Below are 23,082 nucleotides of genomic sequence, written 5' to 3'. Positions count from 1 at the left end.
AAACAGTTAAAACAACATATGAGTAAAATTCTCCATCCGTGTTTGCATTATATTTTATGTGTATTCTCAAGTTTTTTTTAAGAGATTGGCAAAATATTTACACTTTACTATTTTTTCTGGATCCAAAAGAATCCTCGAAACTGTGCATGCCTTTCTTCAATGGGAGACAATGATTTTTCTTTTGATTGACAGGTAGGTACCACTTTAGTAAGCATTGTGCCTAGGTAGTTCTTCACCTGAATTTAGGCTCTGGATACTGCCTTATCAGGAAGGTAGGCTGACAGTGCACATTTCAGCAACATGTGGAGGATAATCCCCCATGTTCGTATCATATTGCAGTATCCCAGAAAACAGTTTGCTGCTTGGAATATGGAGGGGGACTGTACTTCTTGGTCCCTGTGTTCTTCTTCCAACTTGGCAGAATAGGCATGCTGTCCTGTTTGCAAAGTCCTTTCTCTGATTTCTGTCGTGCCTTGATTTCCTTACACAGGCAACGCTTTTTCTCAATCATTTCCAGCATTGTATGGTCTCCATGCAACCACTGCATACATGTCACCTATTAAGAAAGGCACAGTCATTTAACCAGAGATGAAATATGGCACTGGTCACTTGAGAAGAGAAACAGGAAGCAAGACAAGGAAGCAAAGCCAGTACACCACTTAAAACAATGAAGGACAAAACACAAAAGTAACTCAACAGGATGTACTATGGAATATCTTTAATTTTCATTCAGAATACCAATGGGTAGGTGCAATTACTGTGTTTCAGATAAAACCTGAAGAATAACTGAGATTATCCTTGCCCAAGTTGGGCCCTTTTCAGATTATTCAACAATAGTATCCATCATCCTTAGCCACTGGCCATGGTGCTGTGACTGATGGAAATTGTAGTCAAAACCCTAGATTGGAAAAGATAGATCAGGCCAACATAACACACCCTAAACTTGCAAGCATGGAAGACTGCAGGGAATCACCTGTTTCAACAGTTTCTTGTTAGAAACAAAATCCCTACACATTTAAAAATTAGCATATTGAATGGTTAGGATTATTATTTCGTAGTGTATAAACTTTGAAAATATAAGATTTCTACTGCTTCAGTTTCTTAAAACTAATGAACTGAAACTTACCTTTCATCATACAGTTAGCTTCACTGTTCTCAAATGGAAATTCTGAATATAGCACCAAGTCAGTGCCTGCTGTATCAGGAAGATAACTCTAATATCAGAGTGCTTTAGCATCCAGAATTTGTCTGTCAGTTGTCTTCTGATTTCACAGTTGCCCTTCTCTCTTTCACAAGGAACAAAAGATTTCAATATTTTCCTCTAGAGCAGGGGTCTCAAACTTGTAGCCCGCGGGCCAATTGCCGGGACGGGCGGAGCACGGAGAAGGGGCCCTGTGGCCTTCAAAGCGCCAGCGGCGCCCAGGCCAGCCTCCAGGAGTGACGTGGGATGAGTGGCCCACCACCACCATGGTGGTGGAATTCTTGATGTGGCCCAGCCTCTACTTCCAGCGGCCACCAGGTAAGTTGAGTTTGAGACCCCTGCTCTAGAGAGTGTTTGCTTTCAGCTCCTTCATTCTTCTCTTCATTGGGCACTAATCTACCTAGGAAAACATCTGCCTGATTTAGTTGGTGACCTACAGACCAAATGAACAATTCTGCCATAGAGGGATCTGCCCTTCCTTCTCCTCCTACAAAAGCTGACCCTGATCTTCCTCCATCTCCATTATTTGAGTGACTTGTGTAAGTCATTTGTTGTTGATGGTGGTGATAGCAACACATGCTACATAAGTCCTCTAAATTTGTGAATTTGAAGGTAAGATACAGTCAGGGAAAATAAGATACAGAACCAATCCTATAAGATGTCTATTAGGCAGGGGGTTTTCATTCAAGTATTCGATTACATTTCAAAACCTACTTGGGTCCTTTGTTGTTGTTGTCATGTGCTATCGAGTTATCTCTGACTCCTGAAGATGATTCAACCACCACTTCAACATGGTGGTGTTGTTAGGGTTGTGAGTGTCAGATAAGCTTAGAGCAATGCTACCAGAAGGCCAAACTATCTCACTAGGCTGGTCACCCAAGGTGGAATGGTCAAAGTGAAGATGTATCCCAAGCCATTTTCAGGGGTGCAAGTTTACTTTGCAAACTACACATATTAATGGTGATATAAATATTTCCATTATCTTGCATAGGAGGAGGTGAAAAAAGCCTGAATCCCTGAAAATCCCTTTCTGAGGATCCCTGGGGAAACAGGGGCTTTGTTAAGAGATCAGTGTCTCTCTCCCAGCCATTTTTGAGGATGCAGAGTTTTTCCTGCCTTAGCTAAACTTGATAGTCTTCATTTCTTGGCATGGGACAGAATGAATTTGCATCCACAAAAATAGCTGATGGGAAGTCTGCCTCCTGTCAAGGAGCTGTGGGACTGCTGGGCTCTTGCTGTTGCTGTGTGCATGGAGGTCCTCTCCTCATTTTCAGATGTTTATGCTTTCTTTTCTCCCGTGAAAGCTAATACAGACATTGCTATCTCCATTATTTTTATGAAGGGGGAATAGAACTTTGCAAACTCCTTTCCCAAACTTTCTGGTGAAGCAGAGATTCTTGTGGCAACGGCAGCTTGACTACGCACTTTGTCCTTCACTTTCAACATTAGCCCCAACTACTCTGGAAGCACAAATATTGGGCCAGCTGTGAAACCTCTGAAGCAGTCTGAAGGTTTGGGACTGGCTCATTTCACTTCAGAACACTTTGAGGAATACCTGCTTTACCTTCTGAGAGGTTTGTATACCCCCAAACAGGGCTGTTTCAGATCAGTATCCAGGCTTTGTCCAAAGCAGACGTATTCGTATATCCCTAATAGCTGCACACACAAAATAAAAGATGATTCTGGACTGTTCACTGACCACAGTATACCATTGCAGGGGTACCAGATGGACAACATCAGTAGCCACAGTCCTTGGTTATGTAGCTACAAGTGATTGAGGGCATATTAAATGCAATAATACTGATCAGAGTGATGGCATAGCACTATCCCCAACCTAATATCCTCCAGATGTGCTGGACTGCAAATCCCATAAAGGCCATGCTGGCTGAGAATGATTGGAAGTGCATTCTAAGACATCTGGAAGTTACCAGGTTGGACCAGACTGCTACAGCCTCAGACATGTGAGTTTTGTCAACATAGTGAAATATGACAGTCTTGCAGGGACAAGAATCATGATCAACCTGCTTGGCACTGTGTTTCATCTGAATCACACAACTAGGCATAGATTCCATTGCATAGGCTGAACTAAGGATTGGCTTCATGATGCATGAAAGCCTAAGGAAGTGAAATTAAGTTCCTCACTGGTCAAATATTTTAAATACTGCTCCTGTGTGTGAAGCACTACATATTTTCTACAGGGACCCTTTTAAAACTGAGAATAATATTGAGAAATTAGCATGGTATTAATATGTAATCTTGGTTAGAAATGCTGAAACTGATACGCATTGAAACCAAATGCTGAAATGATATGCATTGAAAGACAAATGCATTGAAAGACAAATATTTTCTATACAGATGCAAGCATGCAAAAAGTGGTATTGAAATTTAACTGCAGCCCTATGCACACTTATCTGGGAGTATTTCCAGTTGAAGGGCTTTACTCCTGAGTAGACACATATTGGAGTATACTATTATGTGCTTAATTATCATTCATTTATTTTTTTTAAAAAAGCCACTTTATCATTTATATCCTTGATTTCAAGGATTGAAATGATTTTAAAAGCAACTTACATTAATGCAAAACTAAACAAGCACTCTCCAATGAATGACCAAAGGTGTATAATCCATATGGTGGAGCCAAATGACCTTTAAATTATCCATTTATATGACAGTAATTGGATTACATGGGTTTTCCTCCCATTGTGAGCTAATACTTATGCAAAATTAAAAGTTTTATGTATACCGAATAAAGCTAATGGGTTAAAGTATAGATGGCCTTAAATGTTTGCATTGGACATGTAAATATTGATGTTCTTATTTCTATAGCAATAATGGAATGGGTTAATAATTGAATTGAATTTGTAAAAATTGAATTAATAATAATTAATGGGATTGCTGCAGGCATAGAGGGAAAAATTAACCCTACAAATGAAACATTGCAGCTTTTCCTCATAATTGTAGTAGCAGAGAAAAAAGGTAAATTCTCCCTGCACACAAACTTCTCTCATCCTATTAATTATCAACTTCTCCCAGAGGCCACCTTTTAAAAATCTGCAAAGATTCCGTTGGATACCAGCAGTGTTTTTATGATCAACTAACTATCTCACAACCTTACGGAATTAGATATGTAGTCCAATTCTATGGATGTTTTTTCAGTCCCATTCAGTCCCACTGAATTTAGTGAATTATTTTCAAGTAAATTTACCTAAGATTGCAATCTGAGTGCCTGGCTCAGTCAGCTGACACACCCAGATACTGGTGTTCCTTTAATGGAAAAACTACATAAATACTTATCTCTTATGTATGGAACCTGAATGATTAGGAGTAAGTATTACAATTAAGAGTTATCAAGTATGTCTATTGTTCAAGCTTCCCTAAAATAAGAGAATAAGAGAATAATAAAATGCCTATTATTTCATACTTATTTCAGAGTAATTGTCTGCATTAACACTTTGTATGTTAAGGAAAATCTTGTAAAGATTGGAATGCACATAATCAAATATTCTGGCGCTCAGAAGAAGGGGAATTTGATAATTTGTGACTTCTCTTACTATTTGTTATAGTAATATTACAATTTGAGGAAGGATTACAAAATTTTACTTTTAAAGAGGAAATAATGCTGTTAATTCTTGGAAAGAAAAAAATAGTAAGTTAGTACAAGCTTTTAAAATTGTCATACACTAAAATAGAAACTAATTAAAGGCTTTAAAGATTGACTAATGAGATTGTGTCTTAATAAATTGATAGATTCATTCATCAATTAAAATAATTTGCTTACTATCTTGAAAGGAACTGATGAGGTTTATGATTACTAAATAATAATTGCTGGCCGTCTGAAAATTAAATGAAATGCATTTCCTCAATCAAGAGATTTTCAAAGTGTGCCTTCAACAATGCTACCAGCACTTCTGGAGGGCACATCTCACATATAACTCAATCATTCCAATCTATATTTAATCAGTTAGGTCCATTGATAGCTAATTCAGTTGTTCACTTCCTAATCAGACATGTATTTCTGATTAGTTTCAATGAAACTCTGCTCACATTGGAGTTAATAATGCCAACATTTCAAAATGTAATTCTTCTGTATTGCCTTTCAGCACCGAAATTACTGAAAATGAACCACAAAAAACAAAACAAAATGATTTAAACATAAATTCCATAAACAGTTACACAAATACAACTGAAAAAATATGGAAACACCTGTAAACCATATTAAAGAAAATGCTTTTTCTCAAAGGAAAAAGTGGACGATTGAAACTATTAAAAATTATGGGGGTAGATCTCCAAAAATAACATGAAAATCCTGCTTGTGACAAATGATTTTTTCTTCTAATTCTATTTTATAATGAGTTTAGTGCCCCATGTAAAAAATATGCATAAGCCAATAGGCCATTCTCCTGCACAAGACCCACTAGACTGAATAGGAACTTGTCCTAGTATGTTGTTTTGCAGTTCAAATTCATTGCAGTGGGTCTTGAGAAAGGGAAACATCTTCCTCATATTATCCCATAGACAAATTCCACACAAATATGTTCCCATTTCCCTCTGTTTATGAGAATTCCTTAATTTTAGTTCCACCTTGCAATGGATACGATCATGCTGTAGTTTCTAGCTGCAAAGTTTTCTTGATTTTACTATATTACTTTCATGGCAGAAATCACATGAATGGTATACCAGCCTTCCTCCAAGCTAGTGCCCCCAGAGATTTGGACTAGAGTATAGTTGGTTGTGGGATGCTGTGATTTTTAGTCCATCATCTCTGGAGGCCATCAGGTTGAAGAAAACTGTCTATTATTGAACTTTTCAATCAACTCAGTCAGTGTTCTTCAATTTTTTTCTAACTGCCTTGCCTACCTTGGCATCTTCCACATGTGTTGCTGGATAGCATCTTTCATTATACGTGGCCTGAATGGATACTGCTTGCAGTGGCTGGGTGTTGTAGTCCACCACTTTTGAATGGCACCTAGTCGGGATGGCTGGTTTATACTGGCAGATTGCATAGCAAACTGATATTATAGCAATAGCTCCTTTTGATTTGTATTTCATTTGTTTGATTTGCAATTGCAAGGTATTTTTTCTTTGTTAATATGGTAGCATTTGAAGCTGTGGGTGCTTAGACATGCCCATAGTTCAGAAGGTGTTTCCATAGTTTTCTCCAGTATAGTATCATCACACTTACTTTACTGTAATTGTGTACGCTACTAGGCTGTGGAAGTGCTTGTTCTCTCCTGGTTCTTGTGGGTTTCTTCCCTCTCTTATTGGGGGTGCAGTGGGGATGAGTCTACATTTGTAAGCAGTATGGGGGAAACCAAATAAAATAATATTGGTGTGATCATGGATCTTATTATGCATCAGAGTAAAGCTCTCCACACAGGAAGAAATGCACAAACCAATATCTAATGTAAAAGTACACAGAAGGAAGTTTAAATTAAATCAATACCAAACAAATAGAGGGAGCCTTATAAAAAGTTCTGTGAACATTGTGGTTGTTCTATAGAGCAGAATATTCCAGGAACTATCACTAAGCAAAAAGGAAAACCTTGTTAAAGGATCACTTACCATCGGTATAATTAAGGAAAAGCATGGGCACCATAATTTTACCTGTCCACTCTGATTGACCAGTTATATCACTGAAGTCTCCTTATTCTTGGTGTCAGTGTCTGCTGAATTTATTTTCCTTTCATCTTGAAGAGATAATAATTCCTTGATAGGAACTTATGTTTATTCAAACATGGGAGGTCTCCACTATTTTTGTAGTAAAACTTTTCAAACTATCTACAAGGTTTTGAAGCAAGAGACCTTACAAGTTTAAAATTATGATGGGTTCTATCCTTTTTTTCAATCACTCTCTTCACTATAGGCCTGATAAAATCATTGGACATGAAATAGAAGAGTCCATCATAAATACACTTATTCTTTAGGATGCTGTGCAAACCTGCAAACATTCATTTCTACTCAAATTAATTCCAAGGATTTGGAGAGGCCAGCACCCACAAACATCCAGTAATAATAAATGTTGATCTGAATATAAAGAAAATAAAATGATGATTAAAGAATAGTACTATATCAAAAGGCAGAGTAAACATAACACCCATAAGGACAATATGTTATAAGTCAACATTCTTAAACAGAGGAAAGTAACTTGAGTACTTTAGATTTTTTGGCCTTAATTTCCAATCAGCCCAGGCCAGGATAACCAATGCTCTGGAGGACTGCATATTGTCTATCCCTGTTCTAAAACATCTGATGAATCACATCATCATGAGTAAATGTCAGCCTTGGTGAAGAACACCAATGATCCATTTTACCATGTCACTACTAGATTGTATTATTACTTGAGATCAATTTGCAATGGGTGTGCCTGCTATCCAAATATGTTGTGGTGGCTCATGAGATCTATAGATCCAGCAATATTTTGCCCTGAAAATTAGAATTATGAATGAATGACCACTCAAAAATGTCCATATTTGTGGGCAGAGAGATTGGGGTGGTCAATTTTGCTGAATTTTTTTGGGTTGCAGAATTATCAACAGTTTCTCACAGGTAAGATGCTTTGCTGGAAGATCCAGCTTCTTCTGCTGCTTGTTTTTTTTTTTTTTTACGACGCTCTTTGTATGTATGCTGCTACTGCAAGTGGCAACAGAATCAACTGTGTTGCCCAGCTGGTCCCCATTTTGCACAAAGAGAGTGAAGAATTTTGAGCCCTACCTGTGACAAACCATTGAGAATTTTGCACCACCTGGGAAAATTAAGTGAAATTATCCCTCAAATAGAACCATCTGGAAAAGCAGAGGAAAATTTCAAGAGGTGATTTCTGTTGTACACCAATACTGGTATAGCATAGTTTCAGCACTCGCTTATGGCAATGAAATGATAATAGTGCTAGTCGGAGTGTACTGTCGGATCTTTCCCAATAAAATGAGTGGGAAAGATTAGTTATAGCTAAGTAAAGTCCCATTGATTCCAATGGGCCCAAAGAATAACTAACTTAGCTTGTATCTATCCCAACCACTGTATGAGGCAGCTTTATGCTGAAGGTTTTTTATTTTTTAATTTTTGCTGGTCTCATAATGATCCTGGAGAAATATACAACACATGTTCATAAAATGGATTTGCAAATATCAAGTGAGCTCCTTTCCTTGGTCTGTAGAACTAATTGAGCAAAACCCAATACCACATCATCTACACTGAACAACTGGCCTTTGAAGAGAGAAACTGAACATTGCATTTGTTACTATCATATTGTGGGAAAGAACATAATGATTCAGTGTCATGTCAAAGGCAACAAAAATTGCCAGGGAGATACATATTTTTATGACCAGGGACTCAGTGCAGATTATTCAAGGAAAGAATCATGATATGTTTGGAAATTTGATATGACATACATTGTTAAATAAAAAAAATGCTGAAGTAATTTGGATGACACAGCAACAGATTGTTTCCTGTTCGAAGGCCTAAGGAAGCCATCCCATGGTCAGTTCACCCCTGGAAGCCTCTAATTGAGAACAGCAATGGAAAGGTCCACTGCTATTCCCTTACTGTCATTTGTCCGACGGCAACAATAGCAAAAGGCCATTCTTCCAGTATTTTACTTAATTGTTACTGTATTTCTATTGGCTGTGGATGGGGAGAGGTTCATACAGAATTTTCTGCCTCGTGTACAAAAAAATTTGTCTGTAGCCCTTGACTTGGGCGGGCAGGTAGGCAGGTGCGGCACCACTTGTTGCTCAGCCACAGGCAGCAAAATATCCTGGGCCAGCCTTGATAATATAGAATAGTCCTTCAAAAGTCCTGTCAGCATCCTGTCTGTTGGCCATGTTCAGGCTTACTGACGAATCCTATGCTGAAACAGAATGTATTATTAGACCAAAAGGAAAGATTCTCTTCCCCTGCTACTTCCAGTTAAAAATCCATGACACAGGCATGAGTCAGTGAGCTCAGGCAGCCCAAGTCAAGGACAAGGTAAGTTGCTGCTAGTAAGTACCCTCTTGCACAAGGAAGAAAATGGGAGTATTTACACCTTCTGTCAGGACAAAATATAAGGAGATAATTACAGGAATTTGGGGTTCTCCAAGTTATGCTGTCAAGGGACTTATGCTATAGGGGGGAAACTAAACAAGGATCTGGAAGTTATCTTCTCAGATTTCCTGACATGGAAATAATGCTCTATTCGAATCATTCTTACTTAGTGTGCTCAAACAGCCAGTGGAAACCTACAGGCAGAAGTCAGCATGGGACATTAATGCGATTGTAAAAATTAGTTCCTCTGGCTCATAATAAAACAATTGTGTTCTGTGTTGTTGGCTAATAACATAGGAGAACAGCTTCCTGTGGGGCAGGATCATATACATACTCATGTGGACATCCCCACTATGCCTGCAGTATGTAATAAAAGCCATTTGCTTGTGCATTTTCAGGAGCTCAAACAAAAAATGTACAATAAAGTCTTGCTCAGTCTCTATTGAAGATTGTTCTTTGTTTGTAGTTGGATGCATTTTGCTAGAGATTAGGAATGAAACAGAATTTCCATAGTTTCAAAAAGTCCAGAATGAGTTACACAGAGAGAGAGAGAGAGAGTAATTGAAGCAGTCTTTCCCTATTCTATACTGAGTCACTTCCAAATATCTTATAGCACTTCATCAAGTTTAATATACAGGTAGTAGTCCAACTTCTATCCAGTACAGAATTGGCACAATGACTGTGTCCTTTCACACACACTTCAGCATTCAAGGCTTAATCAAATTGACTGTTAATCAAAAATAAATCTCATTTACTTGATAGGGAATTGAATCAGGTGTACAAAGCCTGAACACTAAATCCCTGCTAGTGGAACATGTCCTCATCACATTTTCATACAACCGATCCCTCTAAGCCAGATATCGCATAAGCTACAAGGTAAAATTTATTTCTGCAACCTGGAAAAAGACGTTCAAGCACAAAGATGGAGATCATTTTGCCAGTCAGAAATACTTTTTGAAGAATCCACCACTTCTTTTTGTGAAGGTTTGTCCTCCTTCCAGCAAGAAAATACACAAGGCTGCAATAATTTATTGCACAGTTAGATCAATCCAGCTGGACAAAATCTCCAAAGATAAATAATGTAATTAACATTAATTGAATAGAAGTTATTACCCTTAAAAAGTAAATATGCCTTATGTTAGCACAGACAGTTCCTAATAGAGGCTGTAATCCAGCAAAGCACTTATGTGCCCAATGTAAAGTCTGGTGTTACCGATCATCTGGATGTCCAGTAAGAAGAGGATGGAGAATGGCCAAGCTTTCATCTGAATCCTCTTTGTGGCAAGTATCCAGTTTTGGGAATACGATGTTAAAAAGTAGGGCCGTGGAGCCTAGCCTGAGCCAAATGTTTCTATGGAAACATTATATGAGCTGGAGGGCAACAGCTAGTTTCCATGTATTATTTACTTAACTGGGGACTGTGAAAGTGGACATGTTGAGAACTGTAACAAATTTCTTCATTTTAAATGCATCTTTACTGTGTGAATATGAGCAACGGTCTTGGTATAGTTCACCAAAATGCTCAGCAGTGACAATCACTCCAAAGTGGACTTTGGAATGATGAGATTTTTGAAATGTGATTAGATTTCATTTGGCTCCTAATTTGTGAACCACCTGACTGCTGGCAGGTTTTTATTTTTTCACTTAAATGATTGGTGTCGGGTTACTGTGGAGATACTGTTAGGGGCATGAACAGTATTCTTGAGAGATGTGGGTTCAAGCCTTACTGGCCCGTTTCCCTTCCTGTTGTGAAATCAAGGCTATTAGCAGACTTACAGGGCTAAAGAAAGGCAATTCAAGTAAGTGCTACTTTATCACACCTTTTTGAATGTTAACCCATCAGTAATAATGTGTTATTAATTAACATCAGCCAATTTTTTTAAAGCAAAGTAAAGTATAAAGTATTTTTTTAAAGTATAAGACTATATACTTCAATTATTCAAGTCTAAGTGTATGCAGTTAAAGTCTGCTCTTACTGGCTGATGATGTACTGTGATATATTTTCTTGAGTCTGTTCTGATGATCTGAAATATGCATCAGTGCATGTAGCTCATGGTGGCTGTTTATGAGCCTTACAAAAGAAATGAAGAATTTACCCATGGTGCTGCAGCTGTACTTATTTGGTGGAATCATGATTATTTACAGGAACAGTTCTTAGAGCAACATCCCTTGCTGCTTAAGTAATCAACTAGCTGAGCAAAGACCGCAAAATACTCTGGCCTGGGAATAGAGCTTGCGATTCTTTCTGTGATACTTCAGGCTAGGGAAGAGGAAAACCAAGAGTAGAGGCCTCTGTAGAAGCTCAGAGCTTTAAGAACCTTTCTATAAGAGAGTTGCTCATTTTTGTCCAGGTATGCACAATGATGTCATGGCAGAGATTGTGATACATAAGAGTTTTTGCAACCAGCTTAGCCACAAATGATTGGCAGTGAGAAATCACTGGTGCACTGTACTTCTGCATCGTTTCTATGCGGATTCTGTGCACACAGTGCAGCTTTTCCTTCAACCACACTTGTGTTGCATTGCCCTGCCTTATTTCATTTTATACTTTCTGAGTTATATACTCCATGATTTTATTTGCATTGGGAAGTCACTTTCCTGCATCCAGGTAGTCAGTATCCATTCCCTGAGTCTTTGGCTTATCAAAGGGAAGGGCTTCAACTTGGACTTGGGCATGGGCAAGAACTTCATTTCAATTTTGTTTTGATGAGGATATAATAAACATAATAATTTCGGAGAAACGGAAACTGATAGGCTCAGGGATTTGAGTGCTTAACTCTTGAGAATTTGGATTGAATATCCATGTATCAGACATATAAGTCATTCACTGAGTTTGCCAGCTACTTTTTGGATGAGCTTTGCACCTTTAACTGCTATGTAGCAGGCAGGAACAACATGGTCTTCCCCATGCTAGGAATTCAGCTGGTGCAGATGGGTGAGAACTTCAGAACATTTCTAGTAAGAATTTACCAAAATCCTCAGTATTTTCCATGCTCTAGAAAGAAACAAGTTGGATAAACCAGCACTGACAGATTCACCTACCCCTATTCCAGCCTTCCTTATTCCTCCTTGACCCACTTCACAGAGTGTGCAAATTAATGAACCATCCACTGGCAAATAATATCCACACAGTCTTACAATGTCAACCATTCCTCTGGCAGAAAAGAACAGAAAAGTAACCATTGTTTTAAAATTCTCATTTAAAATACATGAAGTTTTTATTTCCATTGTTCAACAAGACAAAATGAAGGTTATAAGTTATCAAAAGTGAGTGCTGGCATCCATACTTGCTCATAACTTGCATACATATAATGTATATGAGGAAGTCAAACATTTTAGAGACAGACTATGAAGAGACACACGTACATATATAGATATAGAAACAAACTATACATACATACATGGGTGAATAAATATACATATTTATGGGCATACAGTATACAGACAAGATACTATACAGGTGCAGTAAGTGCAATATACTGTATAAGGCTATACAAATATTTGGAAGAATCTGATGAATTCATGGTCACCATGGACAACAAGGCTAGAGTGGCTTGTGATGTAACAAAAGATGGTGATAGAAACAGAACTTGTTCAGAATGTCCTGTGTGGTCTTCCTCTCTCACACACACGGCTTAAACAGAAAACACATCAAGAATCACTAACTCTGCTTATCAAAAGAGCAAAACACCTGAACTCATGACAAAAATACAAATATGTATGAAATGAAACAAGTGACATTCTATTTATAGCATGTTATAAACAGGCTCCTTCTTAACCAGGGTAATGGGATACCCAATCCTATGCTTTCAGAAATGTTTGGTTTATGCCACTTTTAATCATTGTTTTTTTTTTCATTCAGGAATAATATTTTATAAAATGGTTGCCCTGAGTCAAAAATAAATGTACACACTCCAATACAGAGAAGAGAGAGAGAAAGAGAAAGAAAACTACAAAGGCACAAAGCTTGGAAGGGAAGAGTGCAGAAGAATCATGGGAAAGCATTTCTATAACAACACATGGGTCACTTATTTTACTTTCTAAACCCTATTAAATTCCTTCTTTTCACTTAAAATCTTGGAAATGCAGTTTCCTATCATCATCATCATCATCATCATCATCATCATCATCATTGTCATTCTCTGTCTGTCTGTCTCTAAAGACAGTTCTGTAAATTATTTAAAGGGGAAGCCTTCTGCAAGTAATAAAGCTATAGCTATGCTATAATTACACATACACTGACCATGTAATATTAATGTTAGCATCATTCTATTACAAATTCCATTTCATTACACTGTTAGGTAGTCTGTGTAATCACACTGTATGGTTTGAAAAGTATCACGTGTGTTTTTTGAAGGGTAGTAAAAACGTGGAGGAATCATTTCCTGTTAATATTTTGTTTGTTGAAATAGACAGGAGAATGGGGGTCTATAAATGCAAAATTTCACAAGCTCCAAGAAGAATAGTCAAACTGCATAAAAGGGAACAAAACAGTAATACATGGCTGCCTCTGCCTAGGTTGCTTTGGGCAGAATCCTTTGGCCACTAGATTCTGTTCAGCTTTAGCATCCCGTCTCCAACTTCAGAAATGCATTCTGATATCCGACTCGGGATTCTGTCTACTGAATGCCTCATTCAGTCCTCACAGGGGGCATTCTTCTTTCCAAGCCAGCGGTGGAAGAACTATGGAGAAGTGAGCCTCCACCAGGATTCATGGAATCCAGAAGTGCTTCAGCTTTGTGAGCAGAGACAAAAGACATAGGCAGGTAGAATCATCTAGCTGCATCTCTTGTGGAGAAGGGGAAGTGCCCAGCATGCCACACTTCCTCAGTCCTCCCACACTTGATTGGATGCCCACAATCCTTCTGAGTCTGAAAGGTACAGGCAGCCACATTGGATGGTGGCCTCTGTCACTGTTCTTTGACTAAATCATTTGTGTGTGTATTGTGGGTTTTTCAGAAATACTCAAGATATTTTATTGCATGCATTTATATCTGCATAAGTGGTTTCAGTATATTGGTAAGAAACACCCTGCTCCCAAGCATATCTATTTATAAGTAATTTAATTGAATGGAAGTTACTTTCAGGAAAATTTAAGGTCACAGTTACTGATAATCCTCACAACACATGCACATTTTATGTTGAGGGCTGGTGTGGTACTGAATAGGGGCTGGACTGCAGTCCTCACTCAGCGATTCTGCTCACAGGGTGACTTTTGGTGATTAATTGGTTCTCAGCCAAATTTATCTTTTAGGGTTATTGTGAGGATAAAATGGAAAAAAGAAGGGAGAGAAAATGTGTTATAAATATATTAATAAGAAAATAACATGTACCATATAGTCAAAAGCAGCTAAGCTTGTAATCCTATATACACTCCTATATACCTTGTTTAACTCAGTGGAGCTCATGTCTGAGTGGATATATTTGGGATCTATAAAGCATTGCAGAAGAATTGACATATGGAAAAAATAAAATAAACTAAATTTCAGACTTTTAAAAGAGGGCAAAACCAGGGATTCAATGCTATATTGAACATGTGCTACTGTACACCAGTCACCTTCAGAAGCATCCTCCATGATGCATTCACATAGAATTTCACAGAGGTACCAAAAAAAGTGATGTAGAAGGTGATTGAACTTTATCACAGATGTTGATTCTGTTGACTCTTTAATCAAGAAGCATGGTACAGAGCATATGAAGCCCTACATGGGTTTGTGTGTGTGTGTGTGTGTGTGTGTGTGTGTGTGTTTTCTCATTATGGCCTGGATCACATTTAAATCAGGCCAAATTACACCAGATTAAGGGATGTCAGGAATTTGTTCAATGCAATTTTCTGTTTTGTGAATTGTTGGGTTAGGGTTTGTTTGTTTCATCATTCACTCATTGACAGAATCAGATTATTTTTCCAATTTGAAAAAAGTATGCCAAAAATTTCTCAAGAGTTTGCATATCTTTTGCTGGTGCAGAAATGTATAAAATGTTGTTTCTAAAAATAGTTTATATTTTAGTGCATTTTCTAGATAGTTTCAATTTTCCTGGATAGGTAAATTTGTGTACAATTTTAGAAAGTTTTTAAAAATCCACAAATCTGCAGAATGTATGTGACTTGGAAGACACCGGTTCACTGAGGAATCCAACATCTCTAACCAAGTTCAAATACAGTGAAACTCCAGGCTGATGACTAAAGTCATAGCAATTCATGAGATTCAGCCATGTGTTTCTCAGACTTTATGAGACCAGCTGACCCATTAGAACAAATTATCAGGATATCCTGCACAAAACTGTTGGCATGCATGAGAGATGATTTCCTGTGCCAAGATGCAAGTCCTGGAAGTCATGCAAAGGAAAAATCAGGTGTTTCTGTTTCTGTATGTGAAGGAAGTGGGAGGAGGAAAGATGGAATCTCTATTGGCATTCTTAGCTGCATGAGAAGTGTGTTTAATGTAGGATCAATTGTGGCAGTGGATTGTCCCCAGTGCAATGTGGTACCTACTATAAGGCGATCAAATACTTGCCACTGTGTTCTTTCAGCTCATTGATAAGGACAGGGGGGAATTTCTTTTGGTTCACTTTTTTTAAACATGAACTTGCCAAATTCAAAAATTCCCAAGCAGGATAGAAACAATTTGAAATTTAGAACATTCAGGTGTGGAAGAGAGCAAAACTAACAGATTTATCCTTACAAGCAAAGGGATTTAAGTATTCAGCCTGAAAGGATTGGATTGACTCTTTGCCTGCTCTATTGTGTTTATGCCACTGAAAGTCTTCATAGCAGAAAGACGCAACATGTTTTTCTGTGTGTTGGGAATAGCTGTACCTATTACATTCACTTGGTGGAGATGGATAAGAATTTCATTTAGTTTATGTTTTGTTTAGTTCTTATTAGTACATTTCTCCTGGGAAGGAATGCTCCTGAGAGTTAAAATAGTCAGACTGAGGAGAAAGGAAAACTGACAGATTCATTCATCCCTATTTACTGACAGCAAATCTAGGCTGTCTAACAAAGGGACTGCTCCTATGGCGGGCAAATAATTTGTCATTGAGAAATTGAAAATATTATAAAACAATGTAGATCAATAGTTCCCTCTCCTGGCCATCCATAAAATGGCAACCAAAACTCAGATCTTGATTTTAACTGTCTATAGTAAACTGTTTTCTTCTTTTCACAAGTGAGTGTGCGTGTGCACCCCCACACATGCACACACACACTCTCTCTGTTCATGTTTGCATGAGTAAATACAGTCTTAAAATTAGACTACAATCTTAAAATCCATGTTAGGGTAAAGGAAAGACTTTTCAAAGAAAGAAGTGGGTGTATCCACATGCCTGGTGATAGAAAGCCTATGCTACATTCCATAGATTCAGAATTTTGCATGTTTGGGGAAAAAAGTTGCATCAGGACCATCACAGTTTGAATTCTGAATACTCACTGCTGACATGTTTGAAAAGAACTATGAACATAATGCTTAATTTCACTTGTGTCTTAGCAGAGGCTCTTTTCCTTGCAGCATCACCATATCACATATTTAATCAACATATTTCATGTAACATGGACAACTGTACCTCCACTCCTCATCTTTCTTTATTCCTAGCAACTGCTATTGCCTAACACCTTTCCTTTCCTAGGATCCACTGACCTTCCTCTGGTACCTTTTTGACAGAGCATCCTAAAAAGTACCAGCTCTAGTGATCACTCAGTGAACCAGTATATTTTCCTTCCTTGCAGCACCAGTAGTTTCCAGGTCCACATGACCTGCCTTTGCATCTGAAAAGAATGTGAGGAGTTGGCTTAGACTTGTAAGGGTGCAGTCCTAGTGCCCTGACAGATGCTTGCAAGCTCTGGAAGTTGGAGGCTTATGAGCATGCTGAGTGAAGCATGAGGCATGGCAGTGGCACTTCTTATCACTGTTGTACTTCATGTGCTGTATTTTATTTCAATAGCGCTTTTGTGGGGGTCAAGACGTAGCAGCAGGCATTGCAAGGGAAGGGGGCTTGGGCACTGATTACAACCAACTCCATGGCCCCAACCTCTTTCCCTCCCTGCCCTCTGGCAAGCTCCCTTTCCACCTGTGAGGCCCAATTTGGACTCCACACAATCCTATGGACTTTCAGACAACATTGGAATGAGACCTAAGCAGTTTTCTGAACTGTGGGAATGTGTACATTATGGAGAGGAATGAGTAAGGGGACAGCAGAAGACTGCAACCTGTTTGACATTTTTTATACCTTGCCAGGGATGCACACTTGAAGGTGTAATTTACTTGATGGATCCTTCACAGGGAGGACTGAGAATTTTGTTTTATATTTTTATTTTTCTTATTTCATAAGAACATATAGAAGTGCACAAATTTCTTCATCTGGAAAGAACTTGTGATGGAAAGAACTTCTGGTTTTATTTAATTTTACATTAAGGTGGGAGAAAGCAGATGTTTCTATCCAGAAAGAAGGCTTTGAAGCCCTAGCTCTTAAAAGGCTGGGTGTGAATTCCATGCATATTCAGCAACATTTCTGATGGTGAATTAGGTCTGCCCCTTTTTCTGTGAGAGGCCCCTCATCTTTAACACCTGCATGCTCTTTCTGCTTGGGCCTAAGGAACTTGCCAAGGAACATTTTGTTCAGTTCATTTTCTGAGAAGAACTTATCAAAATTGCAAATAAATTGGGTGGAAATGATTTCTTTCATTATTGCCTCTTTAAAAAATGAAAATAAGAGGAAATGAAACCAACAGAGTCATCCATCCCTAATCTTTTTTTTTTTCTTTTAAGCAGGAACTTTGGTTAGACTTGTATCTTCCTTCACAGTACCTGTTGTGTTGTTTTGTTTTCAGATCTAAGACATTTTTCTTTGCTTGAATTGCTTGGACTTGGTCTAATATTTATGCTGTTCAGTGAAGTACCTGACCAATTGTGAGATATTCTGTGATAGTCGTGACTGTTGGAAAATATCAGGAATGCAACTTCTCTTCCATCTCTAACAGGAAAAAGAAATGCCTATAATAGTGCAGTCCTATGCATCTTGACACACATAAGAAGACCTACAATTTTTAGCATACCCTGTGCTGGCTGGAAAATACTAGAAGTTACATGACTTTTCTCTGTGTAAACTCGTGGATTAGGCAGTCCCAAAGAACAATCTGTATTCCAGTGCCATCTAGTGACTCTTGAGCTATATGGCACAGCTGCAAAACATTCCTGTTCAAACAAATACACATCTGAAAAATGTGCTGAGAATTATGGATAGACTAAAAATAAAACAGAACTCCTCACTGGACAAATTATAGACTTGTGTACATAGGCTGCACTGTGAAATTGTCACAGGAGGGGATACTGTGTTGGGTTTGCAATGTGTAAAACATGCAGTGTAGGACTGACTTCTCCATCCTGATGTTCTCCAGCTGTTAGGAGCCACATTTCCCATCTTCCCTGACTATGGGCCATGCTTTCTGGGCAGGTGGTAGTTGTAGCCGAAAATGTTTGTGGTTGAGGAAGACTGTTCTAGAATATATGGAAACATAAAACAGAGTTTTAAAGATTGTGTAGAGTTGCTGTTAACTCCAGATAAAAGGATACAGCACCAGCTGTTGAACCTAAGAATTTGAGAACCAAAGTACAGCTTTGCATAAAGAGACCATTCTAGTAGTCCATGGAATAGCAACTTTTAGGTTGCTTGCATAAGGATCCCTGTAATATCCCTAGGAGGACTTTTTAAAAAGACAAAGAGAGCTTCACTAGCATCAGTGTGTGATTAGGCTCTTTGCTAAGATGGCTCTAAGTCATCTGAATGTACCAATTCTTGGGGAGCAACGGTGGGAGCTGTGTGTGGGCATCCCTTGGAAGCAGGGTCTGATCCAGCAAATGTTCTCACACCACTAGGTTTGCTATTTGTTTTTCTCAGCTTCTAGCCCAGCCACACCTAGGGCTCCACCCAGCATGCAACACTGCAAACATCAACAACGTATGCAAATAACTAGCAAATATTGTGTCAAGGAGTTAAGTGTGAATGTTTTCCATGTCTAACACAGGCATTCAATATCTCCATAAAGGCAAAAGATACTTGCTTGGCTTAATCTTGTGAGAAACCAGTATGGCCTCAGTATACCAGACCCTCCCAATTTCTCAGCTCATCTTTGCAATGTGGATGTTTACACTCTGTCTCAGTGATGTTAAGTAGGATAGTGGGGGCTTCTCTCAACCCCCTTCCATGTCTCCTAGGAATGGGGCCTTGCTGAAATATCCTGACAGCCTCTGGAACAGAGGGAGAGAGGATGTCAAGAGACCCTATTCGCTGGCTTTCCACATGGAACCAGTGTCCTGGGAGCAAGGTCTGCCACTTCAGGCAGCTCATGACTAAAGAGCATCTGTAAGCTTTTCTTCTGCTTGTTTATTAATTATCTGCATCCATATTTTAATGCTGTAGTTAATAAGCTGTGCATCATTAATGACACAGGTGGTTTTGTTCCTTCCTAAATATGTGCAAATCTCAAGTAAGGTAACTTGGTTGGACCAGGCCCCTGGGAATAATGCATATGGTTAGAAGGTATTGTCAAAGCATATTGTAAAGTTTTAATCTGGAAGCCAATCTAAATCCATGTGGCCTAGGGTAAAATATAGGTGCTTCCATCTTTAGGATTGGGAAGACAATAATAGCTTCAGGAAAGATTTATATTTTGGAAAACAATGTATAGGGGAGGAGGGGTGAAGATAAGAGTAAATATTACCTGCCCCAAAAGATCTACTGAATTTCCATACTTGGGCACACATGGAAGCTGCTTTAAGGACATTGAAATAAGGACATTGAAAGATATTATCTACAGATTCTTGTGTAATGTGTAGTTTGGCACTGAGAGACACTGAAGGAAAAGAAGACATGGCTGAAGATCATTACACTTTTGTAAGTTGATAATGCTTATTCTGTACTGATGATACTGGTGACTTAGCAGCTTCAGCAATCTTTCCGGTAAAAATACAGTATCAAAGGATAACTGTAAGGGAGGAGGCAGAAGAGAAAATGACCCTGATCTAGGCTTCTCTCAGGGTCCTCTCCAACTCTCTTGGACCCCAGCTCACATCATCCTTGACTACTTGCTGCACTGGTGACAACACATGAGAAATGCAGTCCAAAGCATCCAGTAAGCATCAGACTGGGGAAGACAGTCATTATGCACATTTTTGTGTGGAATGTTTCACAAGCTGATATGGAACTACTTTTTAAAAATTGCTTGCAATTCTAAAATAATGCATAAAACCCTTGTGGAAATCTATTTAATTCTCAAATTCACTTAAAGTGAAATCTGAAGTAAATTTGGAGGATCCTGCTGTAGAGTTAAAATAATTCCTATAGTTTTGGTAAAATTCCTAAGTGTGATTTGCAGGTTCCTAGTAGTCATTGGTACCCATTTAGAAAAGGATCTAGTTCTGGATGAACAGCTATTAAGTATTTCAAGAAAAGTCAGTTGAGTTCCAAGACAGCAAGTGAGGGTTGTCTACATCTCTGGCTAAAACCAATCTGAAAGTATTAAAAGAGAATCAGAGTGACATTTCTCAGATGGATATTTTTCACTTTCATACAGTTTTGGCCTAACATGTGATGGCTGGGGATTATAGGGTTTGATCAGGAACCAAACTGGGGAAGGATAGGATATCCTGATAGACCTAGTTCAAATCCATCTGATCATGCACATTTTGTATTTGCCATAAGGTGGAGCCATGAGCTCAGTCACCAATTTAGAACCTTCTTTACTTTGCAGCTTTCTGGCAGCTTTGCAATCTGCACAGGCTGGTTTTAAAATAATTTTGCATAATTAAAAAAGGCACAGATATGAAGCTTAGTAGTGATGGAATGTTCAGCAGCTACTGTCAAGCTTGGGGAAGAACATTGAAATCAAAAGGACTTAAGTTAGTCAGGACACTTTGATTTCAGTAGATCTACCCTAAAGATCCAGCCCTATCTATGTAGACTATTGTGTGCCTGAACTTAAAACTCCCCATACTCCTGTGCAGCTACACTTTACCGATGAAATTATTTATAAAAAAGGATGAGTGTGAATGATTTGTAGGGTTCTGGAGCAGTAGGACTTTGTATTGCTAACAGAAGAAATTGGGAGGAATGCTGAGCAAGCTGGGAGATAGCTGTAACACAGTGGACAACTGATACATCCATTCGGGACAATGCTATGGATGTGTGAGGAGTCCAGTGGGGGAAATGGGTGAATTCGGCTCTCCAGGTTGCAGTTTGTCAATCTCACTGTTTGCATTATTTGCCCAAACTGGAAGTTGACAGCTAAGTGGTTTCTGACTTTCCCTTTGGGCAAACAATACAACATGCATAAATTGCGCTAATGACACAATTTACAGATTTATTTAGCATTTTTAAGTGATGGTTTCTTACAGATGAACGTCCATGAACAAAAACCAGATGCAGCCCACTTCTGATCATTGGACTGGAAGCAGGAAAAGAGCTACAGTGGCCAAATGGAATAGAAGGGACCAGGAAAACCTATTCCCAACATTACCTGAAACTAAGGGAGTTTGGTATGGCCTCATGGAGCAGATTGCGTATTCAAATTCTTAACCTCACATTCTAGTACTATCCCTACTAATGAGGAGGGTCTATAGTTCTACCAAGCATCTATTGCTTATCTGATAAACTATCAGTGCCTTACAAGCTACATACAGGTTGCAGCATTCAGAAATCTATTATTTGAATACTTGGAAGAAAGTGTACCCAAGCTCTGTTACGAAATACATGATCTATATTTTTAATCTTTTAAGATGAAACTAGCTACACAGGCTAAAGAGAATGTCCCATTGAACAAAATTGCCATTTCTGGATCAACATGCACAGGATTACATGTAAACCTGCTTACTTTGATGCCAGGCAAGAGGCTGTAGGCATTTCATGAAAGAAAAGGTCTTAATGCCTTCATTACTTACAATGAGCCTTGCCCATATCAAATATGGCGAATGTACATCAAGCTTAGCCACAAGCACACTGTATCGACAAATTGGTCATTTGTCTGATACCTATATATTTTGAAATCTTGGGCAGCAGAAGCTAAGGAGTAGATCAGACTCTGATACTTCACACTTCACCTAGGTAAGCTTCCCATGGCAAATCTACACATGGGCAGTCCAGCCCGAAACCAAACATAGCTTATAGGTGCATTTGTATCACTGACATCTGTTCAGTTGATTTCTTAACATTTGATGTAGGAAGTAACCCAGTAAAACATGTGAAATCTGCATCTACTCAAAGGGGATTTCTGTCTGGGTGAATCATCTGCAATGTCTCCCTTATATCATACATGCAAGTCATAACTTGAAGTTACAGTCAATGTATAATGTATGTTGTGAGCCAAACTTTGTAGGCTAGGCCAGTGCATGCTTGCATTGTCTTGCATTGAATATTCCATACACACGTACAAATACACACACACCTTTCTGCAGGTATTTCACAGCACTGGCCTCCAAGACATGCTAACGCAGTACTGTAAGCCTCCCCGGTGGACTTAGGGGTACAAGAAACATAGTAGGATACTATAGAATACCCAGAGCTGTGTGGTATTCTAGTTCTTCCTTGACTCCTTTTTCAATCAGGCCCATTTTTGCCACAATCCAGCCAGATCCTGGGGTTTATTTATATTTCTTTTATCATTTCAGTTTTGCAAATAGGCTTAATTAAAACATGTACAATAAAAGTGCATGGGAGGAAGAAGACATCAAATATTGCCTTCATACTTTTGGTCTGAAGGAAGTTAATAACACTTAAGAGAAGCAAGTTCCTGGTCTACCACCTCATTGAGAACAAGTCCGCTACGTGTTTTGGATCACTGTATAAATGCCCAATTTCATGGCCTCCCA

The 23,082-nt window shown here is 38.6% G+C and overlaps 1 protein-coding gene across 1 annotated transcript in view; it reads right to left on the bottom strand.

The window, feature by feature from the left end:
• Positions 1-328: 328 nt before the first annotated feature.
• The window catches only part of NYAP2 (neuronal tyrosine-phosphorylated phosphoinositide-3-kinase adaptor 2), a 160,412-nt gene continuing 137,658 nt past the window's right edge, over positions 329-23,082 (bottom strand). The window contains 2 exon segments of the mRNA XM_044432989.1: positions 329-556; positions 6,384-6,485. Of these exon segments, the coding sequence (XP_044288924.1) occupies positions 329-556; positions 6,384-6,485 (330 nt within the window).

The sequence above is a fragment of the Varanus komodoensis genome, unplaced genomic scaffold, assembly GCF_004798865.1.
Source record: "Varanus komodoensis strain SLA01 unplaced genomic scaffold, ASM479886v1 scaffold25, whole genome shotgun sequence".
Lineage (NCBI taxonomy): Eukaryota > Metazoa > Chordata > Lepidosauria > Squamata > Varanidae > Varanus > Varanus komodoensis.
Note: the sequence above shows the minus strand (reverse complement) of the source record. Positions and strands in the feature narration are given on the sequence as shown.